Below are 12702 nucleotides of genomic sequence, written 5' to 3'. Positions count from 1 at the left end.
CTTCTTCCTGTGGCGTCTGTGATATCGTTGCTGTCTAGGTAGCCTGTGGATCCCTTCAAGTATCATGTCACCTCTGGATATCAGGTCATAATGTATTGCTGAGAGAACTCAATAAGACACACAGCCGTATGTCTCATAAGTAATCTGTTTACTGTGTTGTCTTCAGAGCATATATAAGGCACATTGTACATATTAGTCATGGTGGTCAGCTCACATTACTGTCCCCGAAGGTGGGGGCACACTCAATATAACATATGTTCTTTCCATCTTTGGTAATCAGCAAATGTGCAGTGTACAGTTCATTTTACAGCATTGGTTACATCATACACTTTCTATAGATGTTTCTCCCTATCAACAGAGTATATTCTTAACTCTGTACTTATATTGCTGTCTCCAGCTGTCCTTTACTTCATATAGATAAATATAGTACAGATACGTTTGCTGACTGTCTCTAAGCTCAATACAGTTCATTAAATCTGTTTCATATAGTGAGGCTTATAACATATTCAGCCCTCACTTGGAACTCACTTCTTTATTCAACACAAAACCTCCTATATGTGTATTTATCCATTTGATTATTATAACACAATATAGTAATAAAACATTAAGCTAACATTTCCCTCCTTTTTATAATAAATCAAAGATTACAGGTTTATCTAGCACATTCCTAACAAGTCTATGCAATAACAGTCTACTCTAATGATACTGATGGTTACCTATCTCCCTACAGGTAGGAAGCTACACCCTATTTGTCACAAAATTGGTGTCTTTGTCTTGGCTTTGGTTGGTAGACCTTTGATTCATATCCATTAGGGCAGACTGTTGTTGGACCTGCTTCGCTAGATGCTTCTGTATTGACCTATATTTGGAGGTGTCCAAAGCATCCTTTACTCGTTTCTGGCAAACTGAAAAACAACAAAGCAGCATCTTAAAACACAAATCTAATAAAATTGCAATTCCAACTGCTTTCAACAAAAACATTAGGATTCCTACAGTCCATCCTTTAATTCCACTGAACCATGAAACTGGATTCAGCCATGACAGCCAACCCCATTCACCCTCTAGAGTGTCAGGGATGTTATGTTTGTTGCCATAAGTCAGCTTTGCATCTTCTATCTCTTGTACATGTTTTTCCACTATTTCTTGAGCATTGTCTGTTTCATTGGTAATAAATGTACAACACAACTTTCCTGTCTGTGTATACAAGGTCATGCAATAACCTCCTGTCTGAGCTGTTAAATAATCCAACAAAAGCCTGTGTTGTAACTGTTCTTTCTTTATTTCTTGAATTTCTTTACCTACATATCTGAAGGTACTATCATAAATTTCTGTAATGTCATCTAAGAGTCCTGCAGGAGATTCAACTCTGTAATATGCATTTGACCCAAAGAGGTCCAGAAATCCCATTCTCTCATGCCAGGGTGCATAGATTAGTTTCTTTGCATTTCTCCCTGCTTGCTTTACCTCTCCTACCTCTGTGCATAGGACTATACTTATTCACTTGCCCTTTTTGGTTTTTAATCATTTCTTTCAGCTCCTCGTGATCTATTGCTCTTGCTAATGGTACTATGCATCCTAAGGTGCAATTCCCATAATCACCATAGTTGAGCCACTTATAGGCATATTTTCCACATAGAAAATACAGATCTCTTGGAAGCTAAGGGGCTATATAGTCCCACATTCTTTTTATGTTCTCTAGTCCTACTCTGGTATCTCCATGTACCATTAACTGAGAAGGGGTGCTTCCCGTCTCATTCATCCAGTTAGGGAAATCTGGTCCTGGCCATACTCCAATATTTATCATTGATCTCCCTTCAAGTGGTGTCCCTCCATGGGTTGTAAGGGTTATGGGGTATGGAGCTTCTCCTGGCTTTGTCTCCCCCTTTACACCACCTACTCTGAATGGGGCTATAGTACAAGGGTAAAATGTTCCTAAGTAGACATTTGATGGATACTGTTGAACCTGTCTGTGGTCAACTGCACTTTCCCTTTCCCTTTTTTCAAATTCAATGCAAAAGAATACCTCTGGGGTAACTAGATGTGCCAGCAACTTAGGTGGTTTCTGGTTAAAATATCTATCTGATCTTGCCTTAAATAATACTTCATCAGTGTAGTCTTCTTGAAATTCCTCCCATTCCTCAAATGTGATGGGAAGGAATGTCCACTCTCCCCCTCCTGCTGAGGTGGGACCATGAGAGCAGACCCAACAATTTGTTGTGTCAAGGGCATTCCCTACTAACTGAAGCAACTGTAGCAACATGTTTTGGTCTGATCCACTAGGGGCCTTACACCATTCTGTACATGACTCTTCTGGTGGATGTCCACAGTGCTCACAAATACATTTTGGGGTGAGTGACAGATTTCTGCATTCATGGATAGGGTTTTTTACTTCCCTTTCCTGGCGTGTGACGTTCACTTCACTGCCTCCTCCTTTCTCCAAAATGTCATGTAACTCTCTTTTGTGTTGCCCTATTTCATCACTTATGTTTTTCTTGTATGTGTGGTTTTGACCTGTCAGTTTCTTGTTACACATACAATCTTTTTCCCCAACTACAACGTATATGGCAAGAATAGTGCCTACTGTTACCAGTGGGACACCCAATATTATTCCCCAAAGTGCTTTATCTGGCCTGGGGCCTAGCAATTTGTACATTTTTTTTGTTTCTTCTTATCCAAACTTAACTTTCAAAAGTTTGCAGTGTGATGCATGCGCCCAAGCCTCTCTGTCCTTCAATTTCACAGATGTTGGTGTAGTTAGTAACACCTGGAATGGGCCATCATATCTGGGCTCCAGAGATTTCCTCACGTGTCTCTTCAGGTACACCCAATCTCCTGGCTGGAGATGATGTGGATTCTGATCTGCAGTAGAATCTGGAAGGGAATCATGTGCTACAACATGAAGATGGGTTAGTCTCTCAGTTAGACTTTTCACATAAGCAGTTAAATCACCATGTTTATGCTGCAATTCCTGTGGATAATAACATCCTATCTTAGGTATACTACCAAACAAGATTTCATATGGTGAATAACCTGACTTTTTGTTAGGTGCAGTTCTAAGACTAAATCGTGCCAAAGGCAAACAGTCAACCCATCCCTTCCCTGTGTCTTGCATAGCCTTCATGAGCTTTGCCTTGATGCTATAGTTCGTTCTCTCCACTAATCCACTTGCCTTTGGACGGTAGGCCGTGTGGAAGGCCTGTTGTATGCCCATGTCCTCCATGATATGAGTCATGACTGCTCCTGTGAAGTGACTTCCTCTATCTGATTCAATCACTTCTGGTACTCCGTACCTGCATACTATTTCAGTCAATATTTTCTTTGCTGTATTCTTTGCTGTGGCTTTAGCTACTGGGAAGGCCTCTACCCATTTGGAGAAGGTATCGACACAAACCAGTACAAACTGGAACGGGCCTTGAGTTGGCATCTGAATATAGTCTATCTGTAGTCTCTGAAATGGCATATTGGCTTTTGGAATGGCTCCTGCTGGAGTCTTGGTTCTACTTCCTGGATTTGAAATTCCACATATCCAACATGCTTGTGTGTGCTTTTCTGCTGCACCTTGGAATCCTGGGGCTATCCATTTTTGGTTGACTTGTCTCGTCATTTGATCTTTTCCTGCATGGGTAATTCCATGGCTTACTTGGCACATAGCTGAATATAGCACTCTTGGCAAACATGTCTTATCTTCTGTTTTACAGAGTCCTGTATCTTGGTCTTGTATGGCTCCCTTCTTTTGCCACTTGTACTTCTGATTTGTCAGAGCTTTTGGCTGCTTTCTTTGCTTCGGCATCCGCCAAGTTATTTCCTCTTGTTTCTTTAGTTTGGTTCTTGGTGTGTGCTTGGATTTTTATGATGGCTACTTTGGTTGGCTTGTCCAGAGCTTCAAATAGTTTCTTTATCAGATCTGCATGCTGTATCTGTTTTCCTGTAACTGTCTTGAAGTCTCTGCTTTTCCAAATTTGGCCATAATCTTGCGTAATTCCCCAAGCATATCTGGAGTCTGTGTATATATTAGCTGTTGTGTTTTCTGCATACTCCAGAGCTTTAGTGAGAGCTATTAGCTCTGCAGCTTGTGCTGATAGCTGTGCTGGTAAACTTCCTGATTCAATGATATCAGTCTCTGTTGTAACAGCATACCCTGTATATGGGGTTCCATTATCATAGTATCTTGATCCATCCACATAGAGGTTGTGCTGGGCATCAGGAAGGGCTGTGTCTGTGACATGAGGTAACAGTTGAGTCTCTTGTTCCATCAGAGCCATGCAGTCATGGGAAAAATTTGTATTGTGTATATTTTTATCACTTTCTGCATTCCCATAGTTCATGTGGTCCACATCATCCTGGTTATTCTGGGTACCATTGCTAGAGATATTATATGTCTCTCTTCTCCCTCCTTTTGAATCTAGGGATTCACACTCTGCTGCTTCTTCCTGCAATAGGGCTGGTAGTAGAGTTGCTGGGTTGAGGGTGGTACATCTCTTAATGGTGACATTTGTGGCACTTAGTAGAGCTACTTCATACTTGGTGAGTCTTGCAGCTGATAAGTGCTTGGTTCTGGCTTGCTGTAGTATTTCAGTCACCGCATGTGGTACCTGAATGATCAGTTCATGATTAAGCACAATGTCTATGCATTTCTGTTTGAGAACTGCTGTTGCTGCAACTGCTCTGATGCAGGTGGGTGCTCCTTGGATAATGTTGTCCAGTTTGCTTGAAAGATAAGCCACCGGGCATTGCTTGCTTCCATGCGTCTGTGTAATGACTCCAAGTGCATGACCTCTTTCCTCATGGCAATAAAGAGTAAATGGCTTGGTGTAGTCTGGCAGACCCAAAGCCGGTGGAGATGCTATGGCAGCCTTAAGGTTCTGAACTGCTTCAACTTGTTCTGTGGTGTAGATTGGAGCATCTTTCTTTGTGCTGTCATACAAAACTGGCATGTAGATAGAAGCATGTGGTATCCATTCTCTGCAGTACCCAACAAGACCTAGGAATGATCTGGTCTGTTTAATAGTCTTTGGTACTTTGGTTTGTAGAATAAGCAGTTTCCTTTCTTCTGTAAGGTGTCTGGCTCCTTGTGAGATACAGTGACCAAGGAAGATGACCTTCTTCTGGCATAGTTGAAGCTTTGCTTTGGAAGCTCTGCAGTTTTGTTCTTCCAAAAATTTCAACAGTGATACAGTCTCTTGTTTACATTGGTCTTCTGTGCTTGTGGATAGCAGTAGATCATCTACATACTGTATGAGCTGGGTGTTTTCTGGAAACACTGGTCTCCAAGCTTGTAAGATGAGTGACATTGCTTCGGTGTAGTCTGATGGACTGGTTGCTCCTCCTTGTGGAAGTCTAGTCCAACAGTACTGTCTTCCATCATGGTGAAGGCTAGCATTGCCTGTGATTCTTCAGTGATCGGTACGGAAAAATATGCGTTGGCCAAATCAATTACCGTAAACCAGGCCCCTGAAGGTGGGATCTGGTTCAGCAAGGTATAAGGATTTGGCACAATAGGAGAATTGATCACCAGTCTCTTGTTGACTTCTCTTAGATCATGAACAAGTCTATATTGTACTTCTTGTGCTTCATTTTGACCTTGACCTTGACTTTGACCACCTTTCTTTTTTACAGGAAACAATGGAGTATTCCATGGGGATCTACACTGGACAATGATCCCATTTTCTTGAAAGGCTTGGATTTGCTTTGTAATAGCTTCAGTTTGTGCTGGGGTGAGAGGATACTGCCTGATTGAGACAGGTATGGTTCCAGGCTTGAGCTGTAGGTGGACAGGTTGAACTCGTAGTAGTCCAGTATCCATCTTTCCTTTTGACCATAGTCTGTCTGGAACTTGAGAAGTAACCCATTCTGGGAGGGTTAGTTCTGAGCTGGACTTGGCAGTTTCTTGCAGTAGGTAAACTTCAATTGCTGCTTCAATGTTAGGCTTCATGATAGCTGGAATATTGCTGGTGTACTTGATTCCTTGTGGAGTATACTGAATAGTAGCTTGCATGACGTTAAGGATATCAGCTCCCAACAAATTCACTGGGCATGTAGGTGAAGTCAGAAATTCAATGGGTACAGGTGTAAGTTCGTCATTTATAAGGAGAGAAGTTGGCTTACTTCTTTGAAGAGGGAGGGGCTGTCCTCCCAGTCCTGTCCCATTAACATAGTGATTGGTTAAAAGTTCTTTTGGGACATCAGTTTTCTTAAGTACAGTGACTGCTGTTCCAGTGTCCAAAAGGCATTCCAGGGTGTTTCTTGTAGGTAGAGTAAGCATAACAGTAACTTTAATGGGGTCAGTGTAGGTGTTGCTTGAGCAGGTGGATCCCGGAGCAGGAATCTGTAATTCCCGTTCTACCGTGAAAGCTGGAACACCATCCTTAGACTTCAGCCACGCAAGGTATTTTCTGCATTCCTTCTTTTGATGACCTGTAACCTTGCACCAAAAACATTTACCAGTCATGTCTTCACCTTGTGCATCCCTTGTAGTGTAGGGTCTGGAGTTATTAACACCTCTACCTTGGTTTTGGACCTTTTGTGTCTTGGTGTTAGACTGGGCAGCCTGTACCACATGTATAGTAACAGCTGGTGCTTTGGATGTTTTTTTATTCTGTTTTCCCTGTTCATGATCCTCAATTCCTTCTAGGACTTCTACTAATGAGGTAATGTTCATCAAATTTGCTTCTGGTCTGACAGCATACAACTGCTGCCTGTATTCATGTCTAAGTCCATTAAGGAATGTAGTCTTTAACAGTCTGGCATTATTAGGCTGTGCAATGGGAAAACCTTCATTTTCTTGTTTGATAGACAGTCTGTCATAATATTCCCTTATGCTGAGGTTTTCTGTATCAGATCAGGCTCAGCTGGTGCAGTGTCTCTGATTTGCTGACATCTGACTTGTACTCTATACAACAGTTGTGAGCCTGAAGCCATAGTATAGCGGTTGGCTTCAAGGGGAGCATTCTCAATTTTCCCTCTATCACCATCTGCCTCCTGAGCAGCTATAGCAAGAAGCATATTATATTCACCTATTCCTATAGAAGCTCTAAGAATCTGTTCTAAATCAACCCAACATGGCCTATACACAAGATACACTTGTTTAATCTTTTTTTCAAACTCTGCTGGGCTTTTTCTGATATTTGGTAACTCATTTACAATTCGCATAATGTCTGAGGGGAACCATGGTATGTACTGTTCCTGTTCCACATATTCTGCAATGTAACCATTATCACTAGGTAACAAATTAGTTGTATGTCTGGGATTAGCATGACTACTAACTCTAACAGGCATTACATTGTAATTTTTACGAGATATTCCTCTTGGATCTCTGTTAGGACTACTAGCAAAGTTCCACAACCTCCTAAATATCCCATGAGTTTTTGGTTTAACATTTCCCCCGTCATTAACATTTTGTGATTCACATGGTCCTGAATTTGGCTCTACCCAGTTACCACAAAAAAAACATTTTTCACTTCCCTCCGGAACACATCTCCCACAATAAAGACACTTTCTTTAAGGGTAGTGGATAACATCCCTAAGAACCAGTGTACCTTCTGGATTTTTTTTTTTCATAACTTATCGTTTTTCAGGTGTCATTTGTTCTGCATATGTTGCTGAAGGAGTTAAAACTCCTGCTTTATTATGTGTCCTTGATTCTGCATGCATTGATATCAGTGAGGGATATAAGCTCCCTGTAACAGCTGGTGACTTTAGCTCTGTGTGCATTGATACTGCTGAGGGGGCTGACCCCCCTTCCACATTCCCATCATTATAAATAGCATTACATGTTATTGGAACATAGGGTGGTGGTATTACATTAGACATACAATCATCCTGCCTAATTCTTCTCTCATCTTCCAGTTCTTGTGAGACAATAAGCCATATATTTACAGTGTCCAAATAACCTTTCTTTTGTAACCAGTGACCATCTGTGGCCTGGAACCTTTTCCAAGCCTGAGTATCTAATATTCCTTCCTTTGGAAAATTAGCTCTTTTAAGGATAGCGTTAATACGCTTAATTCGTCTCCTTCCCTCTCGCTGTGCTACAATGTCTATAGGTAAGCGCTTTTTCATTCTACTCCCTTTCCCTCCCATTGGGGTAATTAAGCCCTCTGGGTGTGGCCGAATCCACCTGCGGTGAAGAGGGATATGTCCTTGAACGAGAAGTATCTGTATATCACTGGCTATAAGTTTTGTTTGGACACAAACCTTTCTTAGCCTATTTTTGTTTCTACTGAAAATTAACTTAACTTGTCTGGCTTTAACCTACCACATCTATAATGCATGTAATTTAAAACACCATATTCACCATTTACTAATGTCTGAGAACTTGCTGTGCACACTGCCAGTCTGCTACAATGATCATATGATCATCATAGTCAATCATTTAACTATAAAGAATTCATTTCTATGCACTGACAATAATTGAGCATTCAAATGATATCCCACTATTCTAGCAAATTCTGTTAAAACGCCTTTCCTATTTTGATTTGCTATCTATGTTGCAAAAAACACTGGGTAAATACTGCAAAATAATTAACCTTGGTACGCCTTTGTACCGCACACAATTGCAAACTTGGTACGCCTTTGTACACAATTTCAATTGTTCTGTGGGCGCATGCGCTAATAGGACATAAACAAAGATTCAGTCATTCAGCCACTTTAGACTTTGTACAACATGTAACAATGTTTTTATCAATGGTGTAGGCAAGGCAAGGTTTGTGTCTCATATGACCACCCAGGTGCTTCCATTGACAGGTGACAGGACAAGCCTACAGTTGCGCGTGCCAAGGGCTGTCTTTGATGACCTTATGGACCAACCTCCTTTATACACTTTACACCGTTTCTTGTTATCTTAAAACAGACACTTTACATGACACAGACAAGACAGTAAGCTGTTCATTATGGCATCAACTGTTGGTCAGCATACCACAAATTCTAGCTAGCATTCAGGTCCCGCAAATGGCTGACCCAACTCTCATACAAACATATGACAACAACTGCAATATGCCTTATGCCTTATCTTTATACTGTAGCTGCAACAAGCAATGCACCTTAGCTTAAGCAATATACCTGTATATGCCTTAGATTACAACAAGCAGTAAACTTTAGCTGCGCAAGCAATACACCTGTATCTGCCTTAGATTACAACAAGCAATACTTTAGCTGCGCAATACAACATAATTTAAGTAATCTAGGCTGTGTGACAAGATACTTGGGTTTCTTTATAATGACCGTTCAAGGAAAAACATAAATGCCTATTGTCTCTATAATGTACTAAAAATTACACTCAGGGAGTCTGATTTTGAGTAAAATATGACTGTATTAGAATCGTTTTACTCACCCAATATGAAATCAGAGTCCGTGAGAACAATTTTGCTTCCAACACAGAAACTTCTCATTAGATGCTTTTCCTTGTGTTAGTCATCCCGTCAAGAGCCCTCATTTAATGATATCGTTGCTGTCTAGGTAGCCTGTGGATCCCTTCAAGTATCATGTCACCTCTGGATATCAGGTCATAATGTATTGCTGAGAGAACTCAATAAGACACACAGCCGTATGTCTCATAAGTAATCTGTTTACTGTGTTGTCTTCAGAGCATATATAAGGCACATTGTACATATTAGTCATGGTGGTCAGCTCACATTACTGTCCCCGAAGGTGGGGGCACACTCAATATAACATATGTTCTTTCCATCTTTGGTAATCAGCAAATGTGCAGTGTACAGTTCATTTTACAGCATTGGTTACATCATACACTTTCTATAGATGTTTCTCCCTACCAACAGAGTATATTCTTAACTCTGTACTTATATTGCTGTCTCCAGCTGTCCTTTACTTCATATAGATAAATATAGTACAGATACGTTTGCTGACTGTCTCTAAGCTCAATACAGTTCATTAAATCTGTTTCATATAGTGAGGCTTATAACATATTCAGCCCTTACTTGGAACTCACTTCTTTATTTAACACAAAAACCTCCTATATGTGTATTTATCCATTTGATTATTATAACACAATATAGTAATAAAACATTAAGCTAACATCTGGAACCACGGTTCTGCTGTGTATGCGTCGACACGCTGTCTTACCACACCTGTGTGGTGTTGACTGATCCCCAGTAATCGCTTGCCCAAGCACGGAATGGTAGCTGGCAGAAGGCGGAGCTTAGAGATGCTGGGTGCACCCAAAACAGCCAAATAACGGGGCTATGTTTGACATAACCCTGCAGGTCAGAGGATGAAGCGGTCGTCTTTAGGCAAAAGATGTTTATTCGCTCAAATAGTTTTAAAAAGAACTGTTCTCTAATTTTAGGGGCAACAGCAATACAGCTGATCACTGCAGACAGAAGATTCTATATACCCCATAAAGCTCGCAGGACCATTTTTATACAGTAAAACCACACTGAATCTCATGGGGTAGTCCCACCTGAGTCTTTTCCATCCAATCAGGATATCTTACAAAATATAAATAAATTACATTTTAAAAGGATATAACTGCATAAAGCAATTTCCTCCTTCCTGTCACACAGACAAAGTTTGATGCCGTTTAAACTGCTTCCTTTACCACCTGGTAATTTACAATTCTCCTTTGATCACACAGATTCTTTAGTTTCTACAGTAGTGTCTGTATTTGTAACATATGGTACAGGAAAACAACTTATACAAAGTATAGAAATTGTTTCCCCCTGCCATTCACGTATCTGGAGTGAATATTCAGGAAATCATTGAAAACAAACTGATTTCTCCAATAGCATAGACACACCAAAAGAACACCTAGGGGTCATTTCACAGGAAGTGATGTAACCAAAGCATTGGTCATTTCACTCTTACACCTTCTCACAGGAACTGCAGAACCCAAGCACATTACCTGCGGTGCCCTGACCAACACATCAAAAGATCTGATCACACTAGGAGGTTACTGAGCATATGACTTCCTATGTGAGAGTGTACCATGACTTATCCTATAGTTACTTAGAGCATCTTGGATACAAATACATTCTAAAACGTGCAGTTTATAACTCTCCAACTACGCACAGCGCAGTGATATAACATAGACACATTTTTAAACACTCCGCTCCCGGCGCTGTTAGTACATTTGAATGGAGTGCCTAGCGCCCATTGTCTGTAAAATGGGGCCGTACATGGAGGAATAACCCCTTCAGTGCCACTGACGCCATTGTCCCTGTGGCTGACGGGGTCTCCGACCACACTCTCCCTATATGATCTGTAGAGAAGCTGTGTGTCTTATACAGTGATATTCTGTTGTCCAGTCTTAAAGTAATCAGACATTACTAAAGTGTTATTTTGTTGTTATTCAGGGTGAGCACCTTTCTGATATGACGGCCGAAGATATAGAGGGAGAAGAAGAGACGTATGTGACTGATATGAAGGCAGAAGATATAGAGGGAGAAGAGACGTATGTGTGGAGAGATCAGAAGTGTAAGGAAGAGGAAATCCCTACAGGTATCAGCACAGGTAATAATCCTTATTACAGAAAAGAGTCGCATATCCTTGCTGCATCACTACAGAAGTCTCTTCCCCTACAACCTCCTCTGTCAGTACAGACTAATGAGGAAAATGTATCTGCTCAATGTGGGAGTCGGGTAACAACAGCCCCTATTATATTCCTGCTCTCTCCCTCACATCATGTAATTGTCTTACCAGCCCAGAGATCTGGCCAGTCTCCTCCCCACACTCTCTGGTGTATCTCATACATCAGGAGCCATCATCCCCTATTGTACTCCTGCTCTCCCCCTCACATCATGTCACTGTGTGTTACCAGCCCAGAGATCTGATCAGTCTCCTCCCCACACTCTCTGGTGTATCTCATACATCAGGAGCCATCAGCACCTATTATAGTCCAGCTCTCCCCCTCACATCATGTCACTGTGTGTTACCAGCCCAGAGATCTGACCAGTCTCCTCCTCACACTCTCTGGTGTATCTCATACATCAGGAGCCATCAGCCCCTATTATACTCCTGCTCTCTCCCTCACATTATGTCACTGTGTGTAACCTGCCCAGAGACCTGATCAGTCTCCTCCCCACACTCTCTGGTGTATCTCATACAACAGTAATTAGGTCGTCACTATAATGATTGACTTATTGGCTTAATTTACTAGCATAAGTCTGGTGGGACTATTCTACCTGGGGATGACCAGATTACCATATAGAGGCTGCTGTTGCAACATACGTATCCACCTGGAGCACTTTGTGTAGTGTGAAAGCAGATGTTGGTAGTTCAGCCCACAAGTGTCTGGTATGTATGTGTGGGGGCAGTCTGGATAGATATTGTGGTTTAGCAATGTCACTAGCTGAAGAGACTTTCCTGTTCTGTAATGCTGGCCTGTGTACATTACATAACAGAGTCTGCATTATGTGGGGGAGAGATAATCATTGTTGATGTGCCATTTGCATGTCCCTGTGGCTGGGGCTATGACAGATGTGATTTTGGGAGCAGAAGACAATATGTAATCTGTTCTCCAAGAGTCTTACTTGATGTTGGTACACTTATAATTGTAATGATGTGGTCATAGTTTATAAGCTGAAATTTACCAACTAAACATTATTCATAATAGTGACACGGTGATGTAGTGGTGAGCAGTGTTGTCTCGCAGCATTAGTGATGAGTTCAGTTCCCAACCAATGTTTTAACTGTGTGGAGTTTGTATGTGTTTCCTGCAGCTCTGCAAAAATCATACTGGTAGGTTAATTA

At 41.3% G+C, this 12702-nt stretch overlaps 1 protein-coding gene across 1 annotated transcript in view; it reads left to right on the top strand.

Annotated features, from left to right (window-relative positions):
• LOC135057131 (zinc finger protein 84-like) overlaps nucleotides 1–12702 on the top strand; it is a 238068-nt gene that overhangs the window by 213860 nt on the left and 11506 nt on the right. Inside the window, exon 9 of the mRNA XM_063963027.1 lies at nucleotides 11307–11463. Coding sequence (XP_063819097.1) covers nucleotides 11307–11463 — 157 coding nt within the window. The remainder of the gene's footprint in view (nucleotides 1–11306; nucleotides 11464–12702) is intronic.

This window comes from Pseudophryne corroboree, chromosome 3 (genome assembly GCF_028390025.1).
Source record: "Pseudophryne corroboree isolate aPseCor3 chromosome 3, aPseCor3.hap2, whole genome shotgun sequence".
Lineage (NCBI taxonomy): Eukaryota > Metazoa > Chordata > Amphibia > Anura > Myobatrachidae > Pseudophryne > Pseudophryne corroboree.
This window is presented reverse-complemented; position numbering and strand designations above follow the sequence as displayed.